This window comes from Anolis carolinensis, unplaced genomic scaffold (genome assembly GCF_035594765.1).
Source record: "Anolis carolinensis isolate JA03-04 unplaced genomic scaffold, rAnoCar3.1.pri scaffold_10, whole genome shotgun sequence".
Taxonomy (NCBI): domain Eukaryota; kingdom Metazoa; phylum Chordata; class Lepidosauria; order Squamata; family Dactyloidae; genus Anolis; species Anolis carolinensis.
This window is the reverse complement of record NW_026943821.1, coordinates 12,498,368-12,522,171: the sequence shown is the minus strand read 5'-3', so window position 1 is coordinate 12,522,171 and position 23,804 is coordinate 12,498,368. Positions and strand designations below refer to the sequence as shown.

Here is a 23,804-nt window from a genome sequence, read left to right as displayed (position 1 = left end):
TGTATTATCAGTCTTCATGGCAATTTTGATTTACAGTGACCCTATTCTAGTGTTTTCTGGGTAAGTTAAATTTAGAGGAGGATTGCTATTGCCTTTCATTCAGGTTGAGAGAGTATAACTTACCCAAGGTGTTTGACTAGATTTCCATTGTTGAGCAGGGCTGTTAACCTTAGTCTCCAAAGACCTAAAACAACAATTACATCCATGCTGGCTGTGTTCCATACTTTGGATAGTCCCTTTAATGTTCATATGTGATTTATCATGCCATCATCAGACATCACTACATGTTCATGAATATATATTTATATTGTGCTAAGAATTTGCAGACGGATTGGGGTTTTGGACCTAAATACCATAAATGCTCTGCATCCAAGATTGAAGACTGTAATTCCTGGTTCATACTTAAGTAAGAAACAACCAACAAATGCCAAATGTCAGAAGAAGAAATTAACAAAATTGCCTTTTGAGTATTCCTAACCTTTAAAAGCCCCATGATATTCATAGGGTACTTAAACATTAAGACATGACTTGAAGATGCATACATTCACATTAGGTCCTTATGTTCCTTTCCTCCTCATTGAGCCAATATATGGGAGAAAACAAGTCAATGAGAGACTTTAATTGTCACAGCATGTCCTGAATAAAATTTGGAAGTGAAATTTTAGAAAGTGGTGAAAGTTGTTATGTTAGCTTTCCATAGGAACCTGTCAAGAGTCAGATGCCAATTTGAGAGCAAAACAGAGTTTATTCAAGAGACAGCCCAAAAAATAGACACAAACACAAAAGATAGCTTTAAACACTTAGCTTTCAGTTTTTTAAAGCAGTCCAAACAAAAATATATCAAAAAGTATGCTTTAGCAACCAAACCGGATTATCCAAGCAAATAATCCAGCAACACCTTGCCATACGCAAAGTGAAGTGACCAAACACTCCCAATTTATCCCAATTCTCCCTGGGAGTCCAAACACCAACACCCAAAGAGCAGGTGTCCCAAATCCTTAATCAGAGTCAGAACTCCACATAGCTAAAGCTCATGGATCGGGCGTGCCTAATTCATCAGAATTCCAATCATCCTGCCCACACCCAACACCATGCACACCTGAGGATCCATCCTCCCTTCTCCAAGCAGACCAAGTGGGATCTGCTTCTGAAGATACCCAAGGTTCAGCAGTATCCATGGGCCCCAATTCCCCAGACATCTCCGGTGCCCGTGCCCAGTCAGTGCCCACTTCCTCAGCCACCACCTGTTCACCAGCATCCATTTCTTCCACAAACTCCCCATCTGAATCTTCCTCAGAAGACTCCCCATTGAGGTCCCTAATTCTCTTTCTGTACAAATCCTCCAACGAGCCCTCCTCGCAAGGGTTTTTCCTTCCTCTCCTGATCCCACCACCATCATCCACAGTTCCCGAAGGCGCAGTCACAACAGAACCTCAGCTAATGAAGTCAAAGTTTGGGGAAGCTGGGAGTTGTAGTCCAATGACATCTGGGGATGTAGGTTAATAGAAAAGCTAATGGTAAACAAACAATTGTGTTTTGAGAGGTGTAGTCCTTGTTTCTTGTGCCCATCCCATCCTCAATAAAACCAACATGCAGTTTTTTCACCGTCTGCTATTCATTTGCATTAATCTAACAAAGCAAAGATATCAGTAAGTCAATCCAGTGAGCACATTGTAGATAGCAGGATTTCTTTAATGCTGAGCAAGTGGGAAAGCTTTACTAAAGGAAGATCTTCATCAACAGGAACCCAGAGAATGTCAGAGGCAGGAAAGCAGCTGTTGGAGGTGCCAAGGAGCACACAATCTTTCTTAGAGTTTTTTGCCATGCAGGTATGCCTATGGTTATTTTTAAGAATCTGCAGACAGCCATTGAAGTGCAGCCTTTTGAGATGATTCTGGTGGTGATGACTTCCAGACATTAAGGGACAAAGGATATACAGTCAGTAGAGTTATAGATCAAAGTCATAGAAATGGAAGCAAATTCAACTCAATGCTTTTAATATCACCTGTATATTCTAAAGATGGCTATTTTTAATTATCATCAAAATGACACAAACTAGAATAGACCCAACGGAGTGAAGATATTATTTTCCTTGGATCATTGGGCATCTGGACACTCTTCTCTTCAACCAAAAGTAAAGGATGGTCCCAGTCATCTGTTTTCAATAGAGCTCCCTTTCCACTGACATCATAGGCAGCCATATTTTCACATTTAGTAAGTAGGGAGGAGGAAGCTAAGGACAGGGAGACTACAACTGCAGGTGAAGCCAGGTGAATAATAAACAGAAAAAGCCTTGTTGAGTGAGGGCAAAGGCATACCTGTTTCAGGATTCTCATGGTCATGACTGGATAAGTTTCCTTCTGGAATATCTGCAGCAGGGTAAGAGAAATTCAGTAAAGTTTCTCCTCAGTTCTGAAAGGATCTGTACAGAAATGAGGCCTTTGCAGCCGAGTAATGATTCCTTTGTATTCCAATGGGACACAATTAGGATTATATGGCAGACAGAGGGTGATGCATGCATGTCTTTAGAAAAGTTGATCCCCATCCAAATCCATTAGCAGAAAAAATGACTTCTTAAATATACTAAGTATTTATCCAGCTAATATAGGATCCAGTTTGACAAATTCAGGAGCCAACGATGTTATATTTATAAGGATTGATCCTTCCATGAGTTGTGTATTAGAGCACAACCATTGTCTAAAGAAAGCCCTAGATCCAGTACCTGAAATATCAGTTTAGCAAATCTGGAGGACAAAGGGATGAGAATATGACTTGCTAGATACCTCGCAGACCTTTTGCTATTTAGTAGGCCTGTGCAATCAATGAAAAAAATGTTTCAATACTCATTACAAAATTAGGGGTGGAGATTGTTTCTAAAGTAAATCTGAAATTGGGCAGGGCTGGTATCTTAACTATAATGAGTTAACTACTTTTTCATTATTTTCAGTAATTGTGCTAGTGGGGAAATAATTGTGCCAATGGGGAAACTTCAGAGGCTCCTTTCTCCCTCATTGCTAGAGCCATTGGCATGAAACTTACTACAATTATGGAACTCATTTATCACTGTTAGCCCATCAATGTTTCACTCCTCCACTGATTTTTGGGGCATTTCCAAAGTTTTTACAAACTTTTTTTTAAAAAAACAAAACTGCAAGAGTTATCTCCTTGATTTTTTTTATTCAATGATACAAGGTAATGGGATTATTTTCCCCAAGTTTCAGAAAGATTCCTACATCTACTGACTTTTGAGAATTTTCTTCAAGTTTTGACAAAAATGTTTTTTTAAAGCCACAACAGCTAGCTATCTCATTGACTGTCTCTCTATATGACACATAACACAACATATTAACCCATAGAACTTCAATTTAGGGATTTCCTACCAGTCTAGCATAGATCTTAATAGTATTGAAGTATCAGTCAGTCCTCTTTGCAGATTCAATTGGAACTCTGGTGGCTGCTTGTAAAGGTAAAGGTTTTCTCCTGACATTAAGTCTAATTGTGTCCAACTCTGGTGCTCATCTCCATTTCTAAGCTGAAGATCCTGCGTTGTCCATAGACACCTCCAAGGTCATGTGGCCAGCATAACTGCATGGAGCACCGTTACCTTCCCGCTGGAGCAGTACTTATTGATGTACTCAAATTTGCATGTTTTCGAACTGCTAGGTTGGCAAAAGCTGAGGATAATCACCCCACTCCCAGATTCAAACCACCGACCTTTCACTCAGCAAGTTCGGCCGCTCAGCAATTTAATCTACTGTGCCACTGGCAGCTGAACAAATCTCTCCCCTATCATCATTGGGGCTTTCTGATGCTAAGCGGAATTCTGTAGTTTAGGACAGAGCCATTTGAATTCTCTGGCACAGGGCTCCTCACCTTCCCCAACTACATTTCCCAGAATTTTGGAGTTCGGTGCCACCTCTACGCAGATGACACCCAACTCTACTACTCTTTTCCACCTAAATCCAAGAAAGCCCCTCGGATACTGGACCAGTGTCTGGCTGCTGTGTTGGCCTGGATGAGGGCGAAAAAGCTGAAACTTAATCCTGACAAGACAGAGGTCCTCCAGGTCAGTCGTACGTCTGATCGGGGTATTGGGTGGCAACCTGTGCTTGACGGGGTCGCACTCCCCCTGAAGGCGCAGGTCCGCAGCTTGGGGGTCCTCCTGGACTTGACGCTGACACTTGAAGCTCAGGTGTCGGCCGTGGCTGGGAGGGCCTTTGCACAATTAAAACTTGTGCGCCAGCTGCGAACATACCTCGAGAAGTCAGATCTGGCCATGGTGGTCCATGCCTTAGTTACCTCTAGATTGGATTACTGCAATGCACTCTACGTGGGGCTGCCTTTGAAGACGGCCCGGAAATTACAACTAGTGCAACGCTCGGCAGCCAGGTTTCTAACTGGAGCAAATGACAGGGCGCGTTCAACGCCACTGTTTAAGGAGCTCCACTGGCTGCCATTTATTTTCTGGGCCCAATTCAAGGTGCAGGTTATCACCTACAAAGCCCTAAACGGTTTGGGACCCACCTACCTTTGAGACCGCATTTCCCCCTATGAACATGCACGACCTCTTCGCACGTCGGGGGAGGCCCTCCTCTTGCTCCCACCACCTTCACAATCTCGGCTGGTGGGGATGAGAGAGAGGGCCTTCTCCATCGTGGCCCCCCGGCTCTGGAACTCGCTCCCCGGGGAGATTAGGCAGGCCCCTACCCTCCTCTCCTTTCGGACGAGCCTGAAGACTTGGCTCTTCTGGGAGGCTTTTGGTGACTGATCTCTATCATTGACCGGCTGTCCATTTCAGTGAACGCCTTCCCCAGTATTATAATGGCACTTTATAGCCATTACAGCTGAGTAACCTCCTTCCCTTGATGATATGATTTATTTGCACTCTTAGTACTTTGGCCTAGATTCTTTGAACCTTATTCATGATTTTAACATTTTATCTTGTATGTGGTTTTTATGACTTGTTTTTATGGTTTGATTATTGGTTTTATTGGTTTCTTGTCTTGTTTTTATTATTCTATTCGGGCTTGGCCCCATGTAAGCTGCCCCGAGTCCCTTCGGGGAGATGGGACAGGGTATAAAATTATTATTATTATTATTATTATTATTATTATTATTATTATTATTATTATTATTATTCTGTGCTTTCTCAGTCTCTTTCCCAGCAAACTCAGCTCATCCTGCCCAACTGCCTTCCTCAGAGCAAAAGGCAGCCTGTTTTTTTTCTTAATTTAAAAAAGGAATGGGGCCTCTTTGACCTCACCCCATTTTCACTGAAAATGAAACTGACCTTGGGAAGCTTCCAAGAATTACAGAATTTAATTGAAAATATTGGTTGAGTGTTTCAATTATAAAGTTTTGCAAATCCTACTATTTAGATGGGACAATGGTGAGCTTCTTAGGAGAAGAAACACATGTCATTATGTGTTTTGGGGGAATATGGAACTGTGCATTGTCTTGGACTAACCCAGTCTGGTTTGCGCTTCTTCTCACTCACCACTTGTGACATCAATCCACATGGTGGCACAGGCATCTTCCTTTACACGACATGTGACTTTCTTGCCAGTACAATTGTTGCCAACACCTTGACAGACTTCACACATTAGTGAATTACCTGAAGAGAAAAAAAGAAAGAAAGAATAAGCCAAAAATATGATAGGAAACTTTACAGTGATTTTCTAAGGAAAGGAGAAAATCCAATAGCTTGAGTTACTATGACATCTCCAAGCTCAGTATGGTTTAACACTTAATGTTTTCAGCAATCTCCCTTAAAACCATGAATGGAGTAGGAAGGTCTCTTTTTCATTATCTATATGAGCTTTGATCCCTAGAAATGTTTTATCTACTTTAGACACATCTACTCATCTCTCTCTATGTGTGTGTGTTTGTGTGCAATTCCTCACCAGTAATGAGAAGCAGAGAGCAAAAGAAAAGTCCCAGGAGAGTCTCATTGTTGAAGGACATGTTCATATGAAGGCTACTACAAAAGGTTGATCTTTGACGAAACAGGGATATAATTCCAGAATGAAGTTTTCTGCAAACACATATGGAGGATAAGCAGGATTTAATAAAATACACTCCTTGCTTTAATCAATGACTAATTTCTAGGATGCATTTCAAAGATGGTCCAAGTGCCCACAACCATCTTAAGTGGGGAAAGAAAAGCTACCCTGACATATACTTTCTATAAGGGGGCAGAATATCAACCTTTGAAATTTTCCTTCACCCTCCAAACCATTGCAGAAAGAGAGACATAGAAAAGAATGCATACTTAGAACATCGTGTTTTGCTATAACACCAAGAGAGATCACTACTCTAGAAATTTCTAAGTCCTCCAACAGAACTCTATGGTCAGTTTCTGGCAGAATCTGACCTTAATGTCACAGAGGAAGACCTAGGCTGAATCTACACTGCCATATAAGCCAGTTTCTGAATTCAGATTATCTGCTTTGAACCAGATTATATTGAGTCTACACTGCCATATAATCTGGTCCAAAGCAGATAATCTGGATTCAGAAACTGGATTATATGGTAGTGTAGATGGGGCCCTAGAATTTTTAAAAAGGTGTTCTCTCAGATTAAAAAAATAATGGATTTTATATTCATGGGTTTTTCACTTTTTCAAGAGCCCTTGACTCTTGTAAAAATGGACGTTCTACCATACTTATTATGTTCATATTCTTGGGTTGCCTTCTTTGCCCATTTACTAAACCATGTAGGTCAAGAACAGGGCTCTACAGAGTCACCTACATATCCACCGCCAAGACACTACGCTTGGAAGGCCATCATATTCTGACAATGAGGGATCTCCTAAGTACTAAATTATGGATCTATGGTACTATAAAATGCAGCTTCAGAAAATACAGATTAACTTCATTGAACTGGATTATATGGCAGTTCAGCCTATGTTTCCAGATGAGTATGGAAAGAATTACTTGAAAAATCTCCATTTTCATAGAACAGACAATTTCCTCTTCCTCCCACCTTGGCTTATAACCCTTTCTTTGTTTCACTGGTTTAGTAAGGCTGGGCTTTCAGGCTGCTAAAATAGCTTTTTTGGGCTGCTTTAATGACAATGTATTTATAAATCTACTTGGACTTTTTCCTGAACCTACTAGCTGATGATTCCCAGAAACTCAGACTTCAAGGTCGGAAAAAGACCTGACATGACCATAGGATATCAGATGGGAGAAAACTACCTCCCTTGTATGTATGAATTTGTTTGAACATACACTATCCAATCATAGGGTATCTCTGGTGATGTCCTCCAGACTGGTTGTCACAATTGAAATGATTACACAGGGCTTACATCAGAATAGGAGTCCACAATGAGTGACTGGCAGCTTTTTCAGTTTAGGCTTATGTTACAACCATTACTAGCATGTTGAGGCATACTTTGCTGAGAGCTGACAGAATCTCCATCCAATTTGCTCTCTGACCTAGCTCAGTCAGGTTTGCATCTGCAATGTCTCAAAGTTGGGAGAGATTATTTTGTAGCCATTTAATGAGGCTCCCTAACATTCACCTAAATGCTGCCCACATACTTGGTGCTGGAGTCTGGATCTCCCCACAGCTAGCCACAGAGAAAGGTGAAATGACAACTTCAGACAACTTGGACATGGTAAAAAACAACTCCTGGCTGAAATTACACTCTCTTGAAAGTAAGGCCATGCCACTATAATGGTGTGAGTGTTCTGTTCAGACTACCCCGAACTAAGGCCAGTCAAGATCTTTTAGAGTTTAGAGCAGGGGTCCCCAAACTTTTCAAGCCAAGGGCCGGTCCACAATCCTTCAGACTGTTGAGGGGCCGGATTATCATTTGAAAAAAAATACAAACAAATTCCAATGCACACTGCACATGTCTTATTTGTAGTGCAAAACAACAACAACAACAACAACGAAAGAACAATACAATATTTAAAAATAAAAATAATTTTAACCAACATACATTTATCAGGATTTCAATGGGAAGTGTGCTCCTGCTTCTGGCCAATGAGATAGTCAAGTTAATTAGGATTGTTGTTGTTGTTGTTGTTGTTGTTGTTGTTGTGTGCCTTCAAGTCATTTCAGACTTTGGGCAAGCCTAAGTCTATAAAATGTATTTATTTATTATTTATGTATTTACTGCATTTATTTACTACATTTGTATCACACCCTTCTCACCCCAAAGGGGACTCAGAGTGGCTTACAAATTATATGTACATAGAATATATTATATTATTAGCATAGCACAATATTAGCATGATATATTACTTTATTGAACTATACCACTATACTGTAATATTATATGTAATATGGAATATATAATTAATATTATTATATGGTATTATTAGTGTTATATTGTATTACATTATAATATTATTATCAATATTATATGTATATACAATATATTATATTATAAAACTGAGGGCGGGGGCCGGGTAAATGACCTCGGAGGGCCGCATCCGGCCCCCAGGCCTTAGTTTGGGGACCCCTGGTTTAGAGGGATAATTTAGGTTGTGTAAGGGAGTCATATACATTGCTCTAAGATCCTTAGAGAAAAAGAAAGACGTGGTAGAACTAGAGACTGAATCTAGCATTTTTAGTGAAAGCAAAGATAGGAAACCAGAAGGGCCAGGCCTGATGAATTCTGCATGCTAGAAGTAGCTTCACATGTGTAGGTCTCACTTCTCTCCTCCACACCATCCTACTAAAGGATACCTCAATGTGTCATGTGCTTCTTAGATATCCCCTCTTGTTGTTGTTGTTGTTGTTGTTATTTATACCCTGCCTTTCTCTCTGTGGGGACTCAGGGCAGCTAGCAACCCCATACTTTGGTTGTATTCCCTCACTACTTTGTGGTTCACTTTTCGCTCCCTCGCTGTTTCATGGGTTTTCAATTAATATTAATGTACACATTTATCGCTGTATTTTCGCTGTTTCGTGGGTTTTTGTGATGTGCAAAACAGTTTTGGAAGGGGGGGAAGGGAAAAAATAAAGGGAGAGGGGAGGGTTGGAAATAAAAAAGGGTTATTTAGCTTCCATTCTTCTTCTCTGCTGGTGTACTGTATATTATAACTGCTAAAATAAAGTGTAGACTGCATTGTAGTAAGTAGTCTGTGGTTTGCTCTCCTCCACACATAGAATAAATATAGTGTCCCTACTTCGCGGATTTTCACTCATTGCAGATGGTCCTGGAACGTAACCCCCGCGATAAGTGAGGGAACACTATAGTTTTAAAAACACAATACGGAAATTTAAAAAATTAATGCAGTGCAGATTAAGGTAAAAAAGGATAAAAATATAATAAATACTAGCCTTTAAAACTCACAATCATCCCTCCACTCCAAATCCATTCACACTTCCCCAGCAGCATGCCTTTTATTCCTCCCCAAATGCCTGCTGGCAGAAGGAAGTTTTGACCTACTTGCAAAAGGCCAACAGGGATGGGGCCCTCCTGGTCTCTCTTGGGAGGGAGTTCCACAATGTTGGAGCAACCACCAAAAAGGCCCTCCCTTTCTGTCTCTTTCAGTTTCTTCTCATAGATATACCCGATTCCCCCCAATAAGCAGATGAGGCCTAAGAGATAAGCAGAAAAGTTAGGAAAATTATTATAGCAAAGGAAACATATTTTGTCTCATATAAGTGTTTTGCATATTCAAGGGCTGGTCATAATCCACGATTTGGTGAATGAGGCGTAGCAGAAAATGATTTTCTCTCTCCAGTTCTAGTTAACTTAAAATAGGATTATAACAAAAAAAAACTAGTCAAGTTATATATCACTCCAACCCTGCTTAACTTCAATGTCTTTCTGTCTTGTTAATCTTTGCTGTTTATCAGTCTTTACCGTGTTACTGTTTCATTGTTTTATGTTATTGTGTGAAGTAGTGATTTAGGCATTATGATGGCTTAGCAATATTAAGGAGTGAATAAAACAAAAATAAGAGACAAACGACAAAAAGTGTCTCCCTTTTTTCTAGGACTAATGGAACTATTTTGGTGCTTTTTTGCAATTCTGTGATATCCCAAATTCCCACTGAAGCAAAGCTACCAAAGATGCAAAAAACCACTCCTCTAATGCATTCTCTCATAGTTCTCTGGCTTAATACAGGCATGCTACTATTCTGGGCAAACAAAGGTGAGTTCAGAAGAATCTTCATATTATTACATTATAGAACACAAATTTGTCATGGCAATAGTGTCAATGACAGTCTGTGAGTAACAGAGGCAACACTATCACTAGTAGTCAATATGAAGCTGGTAGGTAGGTGCCAAGGAAGAGGAAGTGTGCTCCTGATGGAAGAAAGGCTTGTGTATTTTCAGTCTAGTAATGGAAAACTTTGGCTGAGTTCTTAAATCATGGGCATGGAGTATAACTCCCAGCAGGTGATATTGTGATAATAAGTTATGCAGGTGTACTTTGCACTGTTCAAGCAGAACACTTATTTGGAACCTTTGCAGTGCTGATGGTGGCAAAAATAGAAATGCACAAACAAGCAGAATTGCCTGCATGGCCATTGCAATCCAAAACATGGCCAGGTTTTGCATCTTGGATGGGTTGAAGGTAAAAGGAACAGGGGCATTTATTTACCTTAGCCAAAGTGGATGTCGGCAGAATCTGTGCTCCAAAGACTGACATAACTCAATGCAAACATCCAAATACATTTATTGCACTTTAACAGCGATTTGAAACAAAGGACTTTGCTACCCTGGATGCTGTCTGGTCCAGACCACAGCCAGTTAAAGTTGGTTGAGAAGTTGCTGTTGGTTGGCCTCTGGGATTGGTGGAAATTTTAATAAACTGCCATTGCTCAATTTGAGGTTTAGTGGCCCTTGCTGGTTTTGCCACTCATGAGTGTGAGGAGGGAAAATGTGGGTAAGGTTTGAGCTAATAAGTATTAATTATGGTAGTTTCCCCAGCCTGGGTGAGGAGAATAGTCCATGCTGGTGAAACAATGGGTAGCAATAGGTGTGAGCCAGACTGAATGGGTTCCCAGGAGAAAGACAGAGACAGGGCATTGAGCACTTTCTGTGACCGTTGTTTTGGCTCCATTGTTAGGCTAAAAATAATATGTCAAGGCTAAAAATTATCTGTTGAGGCTAAACTTGAATGTCAAGGCTAAAAATAATCTGTCAAGGTTAGCTCAAATTGGGTTTCTGGGTGACTTGGCTGTCATGAACTTTGCTATATCATGATCTTTCCACGGTTGCATGTTTTGTGGTCTTCTTTGGGGTCCTGGGACTTTCATAACACTTTCATGGTATTTGATTATCTCCACTGAGGGGCATGGTTGCCAAGTGAAATAAGGGACGAGGCTATGGCAGCCGTTGTAGAATTATATTATTTAAATGGCTGTATGAGCCATCAGGTCCTAATGCACATTCAATGCAGGATCTTCATCTGTTTGACCTCTTTTTGAAGATATCCAGAGAAGAAGACCTCACCACACAGTTAACAGTTGTGTAAAAAGGGGAGGGTCAAAAGGTCTTGCTTATCATATAAAAGTAAGGCTTGATAGACATGAAAACTGGGGAAAAAATCAATAAATTAAGAGACAAACACTGAATTCTACATTCAGGCAACAATAATATCAATTTCGCTGCTATAGGATAGGAGATCCTTAGTTTAGCAGTAGTTTTTCATTTCATTGTTGATCATAACTTGAACATGAACCAAAAGTGTAAACCTGCTGTAAAGAAAGCAAATCGCATTTTAGACGGCATTAGCAAATATATCGAGTCTTGTCCAGGTGTGTATTTTCTTTGTGGCTTTTTCATTACTTCATTTTCCTTATACATACACCTGACCTACCTTTTCTTTGTTTCTTTCCTTTCTCTTTCTTTCTCTTTCTTACTTCCTTTCTCTTCCATTCATTTTCTTTCTTCCCTTCCCCCACCTCATCCCTTTTTTTGTCCCTTCCTTCAAAAAGAGCTTTGGAGATCCTTCACTGAACAGGAGGTTGGACTCAATTGCCTTTGGAGCCACATAGAATCTATTCTAGGGTATGGACTCTCCTGTATAATCTCCTTCTAGAGATTGAGTGAATTTCTTTAGCTGCTCTATTTTTCAGTACAGAACAAAAGATCAGTGAAAATTAACTTTTTAAAAGTCTTATTTCTTTCTTTTCCTGCTTGCTTTTAGGGGAATCCCTGATATGTGAAATCTGCAGTGGTGCTGAAACGACATGTGCCAATGAGACACAAAACTGCCTGCCAGTTTTAAACAAATGTGCCACCCTTCAATCAGAGAGCATAGTGAGTAAGTGCAAACATTCAAAGTCCTCAGCAGAACTGAGTGTAAAACAAATAGTAGGCAGATCAATAGCCTGCTTTCTTTTTCATGGGCAGAACTGGCTGGATAGTCCCTGCTATTTCCTCTTTAGAGTACAACTCAACTGACTGCCCAGCCAGGGTTTCATTACCTGGCTCAGAGGTGTCTATGTTGATTCTTGCTCTTTGCAGGTACCTTCCAGTTGACCAAACTTATGGTGACCACATCCTAGCTTTTCCTTTGCAAGATTTATTCAGCAAGAGATTTATTATAATTTTGCTTTAAGGTCCCATCTATGCTACCAAATAAAGTAGTCTCAGAATGCAGTTTAATTGCAATGAACTGGATTACACTGCCATATAATGCAGTTCAATGCAGTTAAACTGCATTATGAAAGTGTATTATATGGCAGTGTAGCTGGGGCCTAAGAGTGAGACCCCAACTACACTGCCGTTATGATGCAGACTGAACTGCATTATATGGTCATATAATCCAATTCAATGCAGTTACATTGCATTATATGACTCTACATTTACCATATAATCCAGTTCAACTATAATGGTAGTGGCCTGAGACTGTGTGATCTTCCCAAGGTCACTTGGTGTCTATCCACCTTGATAGACAAGGTTGGGTTATCACTGGTACAATTGCAACAAACACCCCAATGCCATGAATTTATTTATTTATTTACAGCATTTATATTCCGCCCTTCTCACCCCGAAGGGGACTCAGGGCGGATCACATTACACATTTAGGCAAACATTCAATGCCTTTTAACATAGAACAAAGACAAGACAAACATAGGCTCTGAGCGGGCCTTGAACTCATGACCTCCTGGTCAGAGTGATTCATTGCAGCTGATTCATTGCTCTCCAGCCTGCGCCACAGCCCGAGCCCGGTACTGCTGATGCCACCTATAAAGTCATAAGTTCTCATACTGTGATGCATTCAAGAAAGTCCAGGAATGTGTCCTCTGTAGATATGGGGGCCATACCTTATTTACTGCCACTATTCAGATTCATTTCCAGCTGAGTAGTGGGTAAGTGAAGAGGTGAGTCCTGAGTTGAAGAGTCTGGTTTTGATCACTTTGGCTGGAATCCAGGCTTGGTTATTCCAGAACCATTCTTCTCTCAATCCTGAAATGTCAACATAACCATGAATACAACAGAAAGCCCTGTTTTAACAATTGTTCAGGTTTCCCAAATGATTTAATCTCTTCCTGGCCACACGTTAAAGAAGCAACAGAAGATTTCTGCACAGAGATCAATTAAGAGTGTTGGTAACTGATCAGCATGAAATTAGAATATTTGAAGTATATTCCTTCCAATACAAAGCTTCAGGAAGCCTGTCCCTTCATCTTCATTAACCTTCTAGATGACTTTATTCCTTTTGCACTCAGTAGTAGGCACTCCACCAATTCCTTGTTTATTTCTGTTTCTGTTTCAGCTGAACAGGAAACACAGCTTGAGTCTCTTGAGGGTAAGCAGCAGTAATAAAACCAAAGCCAAATGATGTTTGCTTTGTAACCTCTTCCCTCTATCCCTTACCACACCAAAGCTGCAATTATTTCTAAGCTTCTTTTCAAAGTCAGCAGCAAGTCATATAAACCGTTTTCTTCCCACTGAGAAAAAGTCTTTGGAAACTACATAGTTTCTGAAGCATATTCACAATTTAGGGCTTCTTCTGCACACAATTACACAAAGTTGTTTTAGACATGCACACACATACAACAGAAATTTTATTATATATATATCTATATATATAAAAGGATAAAAAAAAATTCGGCCTAGGACAAAACAACAAAACTACACATCCCAGAAACACTAAAGTTGGCAACACAACCCCTCATCCATGCCTCTACGTTCATACAACAAAAAGAAAAGAAAAATAATGTCCTAATTAGAGGGAGAGGAATAATTGTTTTTTATCCAATTGCTGCCAGTTAGAACTCTGCCCACTTGGTCTCCTAGCAACCCACTCAGCCCAGGGGACAGGCACAGTTAGGCTTCAGGCCTCTTCCACACTGCCTCTAAAATACAGATTATCTGATTGTAACTAGATTATATGGCAGTGTAGACTCAAGGCCCTTCCACATAGCTATATTACCCATTTATAACCTTATATTATCTGCTTTGAACTGGATTATCTTGAGTCCACACTGCCAGATCATTCACTTCAGTGTGCATTTTATACAGCTGTGTAGAAGGGGCCTCATATAATCCAGTTCTAAGCAGATAATATAAGATTATAAATGTACAGTAGAGTCTCACTTATCCTACATAAGCAGAACGTTGGATAAGTGAATATGTTGGATAATAAGAAGGGATTAAGGAGAAGCCGATTAAACATCAAATTAGGTAATGATTATACAACTTAAGCACCAAACATCATGTTATACAACAAATTTGACAGAAAAGGTAGTTCAATGCTCAGTAATGCTATGCTGTAATTACTGTATTTACAAATTTAGCACCAAAATATCACAATGAATTTAAAACATTGACTACAAAAACATTGACTACTAAAAGGCAGACTGCGTTGGATAATCCAGAACACTGGATAAGCGAATGTTGGATAAGTGAGATTCTACTGTAAAATGAAATAATTATTGTGGTAATCCAGTCCAACCCAATTCTGCCATGGAGGACACAATCCAAGCACGCCCAACAGATGGTCACCCAGCCTCTCAATAATGATAATAATAATAAGAAGAAGAATAAGTATATCATACAATCATAAGATTAGGAGATACCCCTAAGGATCATTCAGTTCAACTTCCTTCTACCATGCAGGACGACACAAACCAAGCACTCCTGACAGATGGCCATCCAAGATCTGCACAGTAATAATACAAATCAAATCATACAATCAGACAGTTAGGAGAGACTCCTAAAAGCCATCCAGTCCAACCCAACTCTGCCATTGGACAATACAATCCAAGCACTCCCAACAGATGGCCAGCCAGCCTCTCAATAATAAGAATAAGAATAAGAATATCATACAATCCTAAGGTTAGCAGATCCCCCTAAGGATCATCCAGTTCAACTTCCTTATATCATGCAGAAGGACACAATCCAACCACTCCTGACAGATGGCCATCCAATATCTGCACAATAATAATACACATCGAATCATAGCATCAGACAGTTAGGAGACACCCTTAAAGGCCATCCAATCTAACCCAATTCTGCCATGTAGGACACAATCCAAGCACTCCCAACAGATGGCCACCCAGCCTCTCAATACTAATAATAATGATAATAATAATAATAATAATAATAATAATAATAATAATAATAATAATAATAACAGCAACAACATCATACAATCCTAAGGTTTGGAGTGATCCCTAAAAATCATCCAGATCAACTTCCTTCTACCATGCAGGAGGACACAATCCAAGCACTCCTGACAGATGGCCATCCAGCCTTTACTTAATAATGATGATGATGATGATGATAATGATGATGATGATAATCGAAGCATAGAATTCAAAAGTGTTTGGAGAGACACCTAAGGGTCATCCAGCCCAACCCTTTCTACTATGCAGCAGGACACAATCCAACCATTCACAACACATGGACAACGTATAAATACTATACAATACTACACAGGGACATAGACCCCCCCCCTCTACCATCACCACTTTCACAGGACACAAACAACCAAATGCATACTAGACATAAAGACAACCATACAACAGACATTCAATACCACCACTACCTCAACAAATTCTCACCAACACCACTAGACAACGCCACAGCAACGCGTGGCCGGGCACAGCTTTTATATATATATATATATATATATATATATATATATATATATATATCACCTCACTTTCTGTCCTTGTGGTCATTGGTTATTGTAAAATATTCCTATGGAAACAAGAATTGGTTATAAAGCTTCAGTGGAGACACTTTTCCCCCATGATAATAACTCTTTCAGGAGTGAATTTTCCTTCTTAGAGGTTGATTTCTCTCACTTCCTATTGTCTCAGCCCTGTAAATCAGATGATTGTAACTCAGGGACTGCCTGTATTATCATCCATACAGAAAATGTTGTTTTCAGTTCAAAACAATACTGTGTGAATTTTGAATGTGAATTTTGTGTCTCAAATTGCACATGATTTATGGTACTTCTCTCCCCCCCCCCCCCCTTTTTCATGCTGGAGCAGATCATTCATGGCCATCCCAACATTTTAAATTTCAAATGAAGATAAAAATCCATGTGAAAATACTATAAAACAGAACATCCATTGAATGTTTTTGTAAGTCAGAGAGGTTGCAAGGCTTGGAAAATATTTTTCCAAGTCCTGCAACAGAAACAAACAGAGGATTGGTGGCAAACTCCATCAGAGTACTAGGAGTTTGCACGAAATTGTGTTCATAACCACCCACTCCTTGACCATCACTGTGATTTTTAAAAAATACTTTCTTTCCATTTCATTCCTGTAGTGATGCATATCACAAATAAGCTATGCATTCATTCCAAAGATTGCAATGAAGACCTCACCGTTGTGAACATGGGCAAAGGAGGAGTCATGTCGACCAAGCTTTCCTGCTGTGCTGGCATCCTCTGCAATCAAAAAGTTCTTCCTTGTAGGTCATTCACTGTTATAACCTTCTGCTGGCCACGTTAAGGCCTGAATTCTGTTTTATCTTGACTAGAGTAAATCCATTGCTTCCACTGAATTTACCAATGTATTAACTCTCCATTCAACATTTGAAAGTAGGGATATATTCCAGCTGGGATTAACTAACAGGATTTCAGTTTATGGCTAATAAAGTCAATAAAAATTAAGTTACTCACAGCTCACTTTATTGAATTGCACTGGAAGACCTAGAGATTTCTAGAGATAACATTTTAAAAAACCAAATTCACACTAATCAAATCTGCATAAGTCAAACCGATAAATGTGAAGGGATGATTTTGCACACAGAAAGCAATATTTTCTGAGCAGGAAACAACATTTTCTTGTGCCCAGAAAATGCAGTTTTGTAATCTCACAGTGGATAGAAGATACTTGAAATGTTGGATTCTTCTTCCTCCTCCTCTACCTCCTCTTCCTCCTCCTCTTCCTCTTCCTCCTCTTCCTCTTCTCTGGATTAAAATAAACCAAAATTGGAATCTTTCCTGAGGGGTGATTGGAAAATGGAAAGGGACCAGGTGAAGCAAGTTTCTTTTTGACTTTTCTTCTTGCCTTTGCAGCAACCTTTTCTGACTGTTTTCTTCTTTTTTACAGTGCCACCTATAAACAGAACATTAAATGGAAAGGAATGCAAAGGTTGCTTTGGTTTGCATAAAACCAGTTGCCAGCAGGAAGAGGTTGTTCATTGTACTGGAGAACAGATGTACTGTGTTGAACTATATGGAACTGCATCAATTAGAAATCCTGGAACCATTGAAGCTGCTGGTAACTAGCTCCTTTCTGTCTCAATTTGTGGGAGAAATGGGATGGTCAGGAGTTGCAAAACAATCTTGAAGAACTGGTCAGCTACTATGACAGTTTCTTTTAGCAAAATATTTGTTTTAAATGTATTGTGCTAAATCCCATTGTGACTCCTAAAGAGGATACATGCAATCAATGGAAACTTGCTAAGTAAATAAAGTTACATTGACTGGGGGTGTATCTACACTGTATAATTTGTGCAGTTTGACACTACTATAACTGCAATGACTCGTATGAGACTGTTGTCAAGAGTCAGATGCCAATTAACGAACAAAACAGAGTTTATTCAGGAGATAAGCCAAAAAGTAAACATAAACACAGAAGATAGCTTGAAACACTTAACTATCAGTGTTTCAAAAGCAGTCCAAACAAAAATATATCTCAAAAGTATGTTTTAACAAACCAACCTATTTATCCACAGAGGCATTCAGATAAAACTAAAAAGATGCTTCAATTCAGCTTAAAAAACAAATTGAGTTGGCTTCTAAAAAAATAGGCAAAACAAACAAGGACTTGAAACCTTCCAAAAACCTTTCAAGAGCTACAATGAGTAGCTTAAATCCGGAACTCCAAACAGGAAAACAAAGCAAAACAAACTTAGAGCCGGTGCAAAAGGCACTTTGGGTCCAAGCCCTTACTGTAGCAGCCAGCCGGCTCTGTGGATTTAAAGGGACAGTTCCCAAAAGAATCACCAAACTGGTCTGAGGACAAACAAACTAGAAATGCAGTAAACTGCTTCCACGATGCAGATAATGCCAGGAGCTCCAAGAGAAGGGTGAAGAGGCGTCGTCAGGGTGATCCAAGGTCAGGTCAGGAGATAGCAGCAGAGTCAGGAAGGCAAGCCAGTAGTCAAAAGCCAAGAGTAGTCATCAATCAAAGAGCGAAGGCAGAAGCAAGGTCAAGTTCCAATCCAGGGTCCGAAAAGGGTGCAGTCATCAAAACCAGGTCCACGAAATGGCACAAAGAGCCAAGGCAATGATGGTAACAGCAGCTAGAAATAGTAATCAGAGTGCAGTCCAGGGAAACCCACACAGTTCCAGCCCTCCGTTGCAGAGCAATCCCAGATAACTTACATCAGAAGCAAAGTCCCAGTCCAGTCTTCTTGAATGAACAGAAATCCCAATGGCGCTTCAGCAACACCTTGCCACACGCAAAGTGAAGTGACCAAACATTCCCATTTTATTCCCCTTCCTCTTGGGTGTCCAAACACTCACACCCAAACACCAGGTGTCCCAGATCTTACTCCAAATCAGAACTCCACACAGCTAGAGCTCGTGGATCAGGCGTGCCTAATGGTTCGTTGGAGTTCCAATCATCCTGCCCACACTCAACCCCATGCACACTTAAAGAACCATCTTCCCTTCTCCAAGCAGCCCAAGTGGGATCTGCTCCTGAAGATACCCCAGGTTCAGTAGTATCCATAGGCCCCAATTCCCCAGACATCTCCGGTGGCTGTGCCCATTCAGTGCCCACTTCCCCAGCCACCACCTGTTCACCAGCATCCATTTCTTCCTCAAACTCCCCATCTGAATCTTCCTCAGAAGATTCCCCATTGAGCTCTCTAATCCGTTTCCTGCGCAACTCTCTTCGTGAGGGTTTTTCCTTCCTCTTCTAATCCCACCACCATCAACCATAATCCCCGAAGGCGCAGTCACAACAACTGTAGTTCGGTGAGGCATCAGCACTCTTTAATAATAATAATAATAATAATAATAATAATAATAATAATAATAATAATATAATTTTATTCTTGTACCCCGCCTCTATCTCCCCGCAGGGACTCAGGGCGGCTTACAAATGCAAAACAAGTATATATACAAAAACATCAAATACCGAAAATGCACGAATGAAAAAATTAAAACATACGATTAAAATCAAACCATTAATAAGACCAAATTAAAAACGCAGCAATACAACATAAGGATGGGCTGTTCAAAGTGCACAAAGTGGGACTTGTAAATATGGAAGAAGTTAAAAGTGCTATAAGAACATGGGGGAGAACCCAAAAGTGAGTTGAACCCTGAGGCTATATCGAGAAATTACCTGTGCGGATGCAACCGATAAAGGATAACTATTTGTACAAAAATTTAACATTTAAGAGGGTGGTACTTATTCAAAAGCCTGCTTTTCTTTAGCAGAAAAGGCTAAAGACGTTGTTGGACTGTTGCTTTACCATTGTTGCTGCCATACAGCCCCATGATAATGGACTAATAGAATATTGGTAGACAGCAAAAGAGACTTAAAGATGGGATTAAAGCTAACCTTAAAAACTATGGCATAGATACTAAGAACTGGGAAGTCCTAGCCCTTGAGCATTCTAACTGGAGGTTGGCTAATACCAACAGTGCTATGGACTTCGAAGAGGCATGAATGGAGAGCAAAAGGGAGAAACATGACAAGAGGAAGGTGCATAAAGCCTATTCTTGGTGGGACCGCCCTCCATTTGGAAATCGATGTCCTCACTGTGAGAGAACATGCAGATCAAGAATAGGTCTCAACAGTTACTGACGGATCCATCGCCAAGACTCTACACTTGAAAGGCAATCATACCCGACCATGAGTGAAAACCTATGACAGCCACATACCTGTATGAGACCTTCTGGCTAATCTCACCTTCTCCCAGGTTGCATAGGCAATTTTGCCACTGATGGACAGGGGCTCTCATGGAGCTCTACAGCCATTTGGCAACAGTGATGGTGGTGGCACAGGCCGAAATCATGCAGGGGAAAAAGATGGTTAGGACAGTCCATGTGGACAGTAGACCATCTAAACTGAACTCAGTCCTTTGGGATTGCTTCAGAGTATTCCCCAATTTTCCATTCATTCAAACACCAGAGCTTCCCCCAATTTTTCTTCATGTAGGGTGAAACCAGGGCATCCCCATGATAAGGACCAGAAATTCCAGAATATCATTAAGATAGCTGGGAGTGACTACACAGTGAGTGTAGACTATTAAGCCTATGCAGACTAGCTTTAAGAGCATTCACATAGTCTGCAACTGTTCATCTGCTCCTGCACAGAACTTGCTTCACCAAGCAACACCAGAATAAATACAGGGGCCATATTTCAAGTTGCACCAGTGATCCAAAAGGATTTGGGCTTGCAATTTCCCTAACCATCTCTTTCCATTGCTTCCGTAGGTCAAAGAATTCCAAAGACAGAGATTGCCCTTAAAGGCTGTGCAAGCGAGACATTCTGTGATGCTTTTCATAAGGGTTGGGTCCATGTGTCGACACTTGTTGTAATTGCAGAAGGAGATTGCTGGCTTGCCGCTGATAGGGGTGGTACCACACCTTTGAGGATTGGAGGGGCATTTCTTCTGGGCCTCCTGCTTATGAAGATCCTTATTTGATTTTTCCGCAGCACAAAGGTGGCGTAATCCTACTGGGGCAGTTCTCCTTTTCACTTGTTGATGACTCTATGTTCATGTATGGAACACAGACTTTAGAAAAAAGTAAATAGATTTCTCTGTGTATGTATGCATTTTTGTACATTTTTTGATGTTGCCACCAGATCTCTATCAGTAGAAGATCCTGATGACTATCAAACACTACAATCAAGTCAGGAGTCTATTGATTGCTGTATTAAGTGCTTTCTATTGTCATGTAAGAAGTGTTCTTTACTATAAGATGTGATCTATAGTGGGTCAGATTATCTGAAAGGGTGGTGGGGTCTCCTTTAAATAGTTTAGTGCTCTCATCTATATATATAAAATGATAAAGTTGTTTGCGCAGTGACTATAACAACAAAACTAAACATCCCAGAAATACGAAATTTGGCAACACAACACAAAAGCCTTTTCTCCCGGTTACAACAACACAACCACACCACAAAACCACAATCCGGACCCACAAAACTCACAACAACGCATAGTGACTATAACACAACTAAACGCCCCAGAAATACAAAACTTGGCAACACAATGCAAAAGCCTTGCCTCCCAGTTGTAACAACACAACCACACCACAAAACCACAATCCGGACGCATAAAACTCACAACAACGCATCGTGACTATAACAACACATCTAAACGCCCCAGAAACACAAAACTTGGCAAAACAATGCAAAAGCCTTGCCTCCCAGTTGTAACAACACAACCACAACACAAAACCACAATCCGGACCCACAAAACTCACAACAACGCATCATGACTATAGCAACACAACTAAATGCCCCAGAAATACGAAACTTGGCACACAACTAAACGTCCCAGAAATACAAAACTTGACAACACAACACAAAAGCCTTTTCTCCCGGTTGTAACAACACAACTACACCACAAAACCACAATCCGGACCCACAAAACTCACAACAACGCATAGTGACTATAACACAACTAAACGCCCCAGAAACACAAAACTTGGCAAAACAATGCAAAAGCCTTGCCTCCCAGTTGTAACAACACAACCACAACACAAAACCACAATCCGGACCCACAAAACTCACAACAACGCATCATGACTATAGCAACACAACTAAATGCCCCAGAAATATGAAACTTGGCAACACAACATAAAAGCATTCCCTCCCGATTGTAACAACACAACCACACCACAAAACCACAATCCGGACCCACAAAACTTACAACAGTGCATCGTGACTATAACAACACAACTAAACGCCCCAGAAATACAAAACTTGACAACACAACACAAAAGCCTTTTCTCCCGGTTGTAACAACACAACTACACCACAAAACCACAATCCGGACCCACAAAACTCACAACAACGCATTGTGACTATAACAAATACAAAATTTGACAACACAACTCATCCACCTCCCCAATCACTACATTCACACTTGGCCTCCAAAAAAACAATTACAATAATAACAATGACAACAACAACAACAATAAGAATCAACACCATCACAGGCAAGAAACAGCCAGGCACTGAGGCTGAGAGGCCAGTCAGTGCTACACTGGGCCTCCAAAAAACAATACAGTAGCATCTAACTTATCCAACCTTCATGACCACAACAACAACAATAATAATAAACACCTACACAGGCAAAACAAAAAAAGGACTATTGTACCACAATAAAAATATAAACCGCACTCAGCAGAATCAGACATTACAACTAACAACAAACCAAAGACAACAGGGATCTCAACCAATTATCAATCAACACAAAAATTGAAGAAGGTAACAGACTTCAAATACTACTACTAATGTGAGTATAAAGAAGGTGGAGGTCACAGCATAAATACAACCTAATGTAGACTGACCAACACCACCAGACTAAGCCACAGCAACGCGTGGCCGGGCACAGCTAGTGTAATAATAAAACACTTTATTTATATTCCACCCTTCTCCTCTAGGGAACTCAGAGTGGATTACAGCATTTACGTACATAGACAAACACTCAATGCCTTTACAATCACATAAGACAAACAAACACAAACAAAGGCAAGGCTTCTCCTTTCATTTCTGGCTTATCTCTGGCTCTGGGAGGTGCTTTTCTCCATTTTCAAGTTGAGGAGCTTGCGTTGTCACCTCCTGGTTGTCACCTCCTGGTTATGTGGCTGGCGAGATTTCTTGGAGAATCTCTTTGTCTTTTCCCAGTGAAGCAGTACCTATTTATCTACTCACATGTGCATGTTTTCGAACTGCTAGATTGGCAGGAACCAGGGCTGACAGACAGATAGATGTATTGTCAGAGTGAAAGAAGGAAAATGACCGAACACAGACAGTTTTACAGTATAGTTGGGAATGAGCACTGTATAAATTCAAAAGAGCCATCTTTTCCAACCTGAAAAATTTGAAGTTCTATTTTAGAGAAGTTTGAAGGAATGACACACCATTGATGGGCAGTATCAAAGACAAACAGGTGGGACTAAGAATACTATATTTTGACAGTAAAAGCTGTTATTTGCATCATTAGATCATTGGAAAGGCATTCTGATTTTGCAAATGAAGGTAAAACACTGAAAATGCTTTGGAATCCCATAATAATAGCAAAAATGAGAGTGCTACAAATCATATGTACAACTACAAATCTATTGACATATTGTGTATACAAAACACAAGAATAAAAGGGGAGATAAATATTTCACAAGTGTGAATTGCTCAGCCACAGTATTTTGAACAGGAACTATGAGA

The 23,804-nt window shown here is 40.3% G+C and overlaps 2 protein-coding genes across 6 annotated transcripts; one reads left to right on the top strand and one right to left on the bottom strand.

Moving 5' to 3' along the window:
• Window positions 1-725: 725 nt before the first annotated feature.
• LOC134293856 (phospholipase A2 inhibitor LNF2-like) lies at window positions 726-7,221 on the bottom strand. The gene is made up of 5 exons (XM_062962784.1): window positions 7,116-7,221; window positions 5,904-6,034; window positions 5,498-5,614; window positions 2,319-2,369; window positions 726-1,907 (listed from the first exon to the last, which is right to left on the bottom strand). Exons 2-5 carry the CDS (start codon window positions 5,968-5,970, stop codon window positions 1,720-1,722), a joined length of 423 nt encoding a protein of 140 aa, XP_062818854.1. The 5' UTR covers window positions 5,971-6,034; window positions 7,116-7,221; the 3' UTR covers window positions 726-1,719.
• Window positions 7,222-7,348: 127 nt separating this feature from the next.
• On the top strand, window positions 7,349-21,177 carry LOC107983039 (phospholipase A2 inhibitor and Ly6/PLAUR domain-containing protein). Of its 5 annotated transcripts, none has more exons than XM_062962893.1 (7): window positions 7,350-7,621; window positions 9,960-10,117; window positions 12,122-12,238; window positions 13,697-13,729; window positions 16,708-16,851; window positions 17,496-17,666; window positions 20,843-21,177. In XM_062962893.1, exons 2-7 carry the CDS (start codon window positions 10,036-10,038, stop codon window positions 21,052-21,054), a joined length of 759 nt encoding a protein of 252 aa, XP_062818963.1. In that variant the 5' UTR covers window positions 7,350-7,621; window positions 9,960-10,035; the 3' UTR covers window positions 21,055-21,177. The 5 variants fall into 5 exon arrangements, with proteins under 5 accessions (XP_062818967.1, XP_062818963.1, XP_062818965.1 ...); XM_062962895.1 differs by having other exon boundaries at window positions 7,350-7,661; XM_062962896.1 differs by having other exon boundaries at window positions 7,362-7,452.
• Window positions 21,178-23,804: the final 2,627 nt, after the last annotated feature.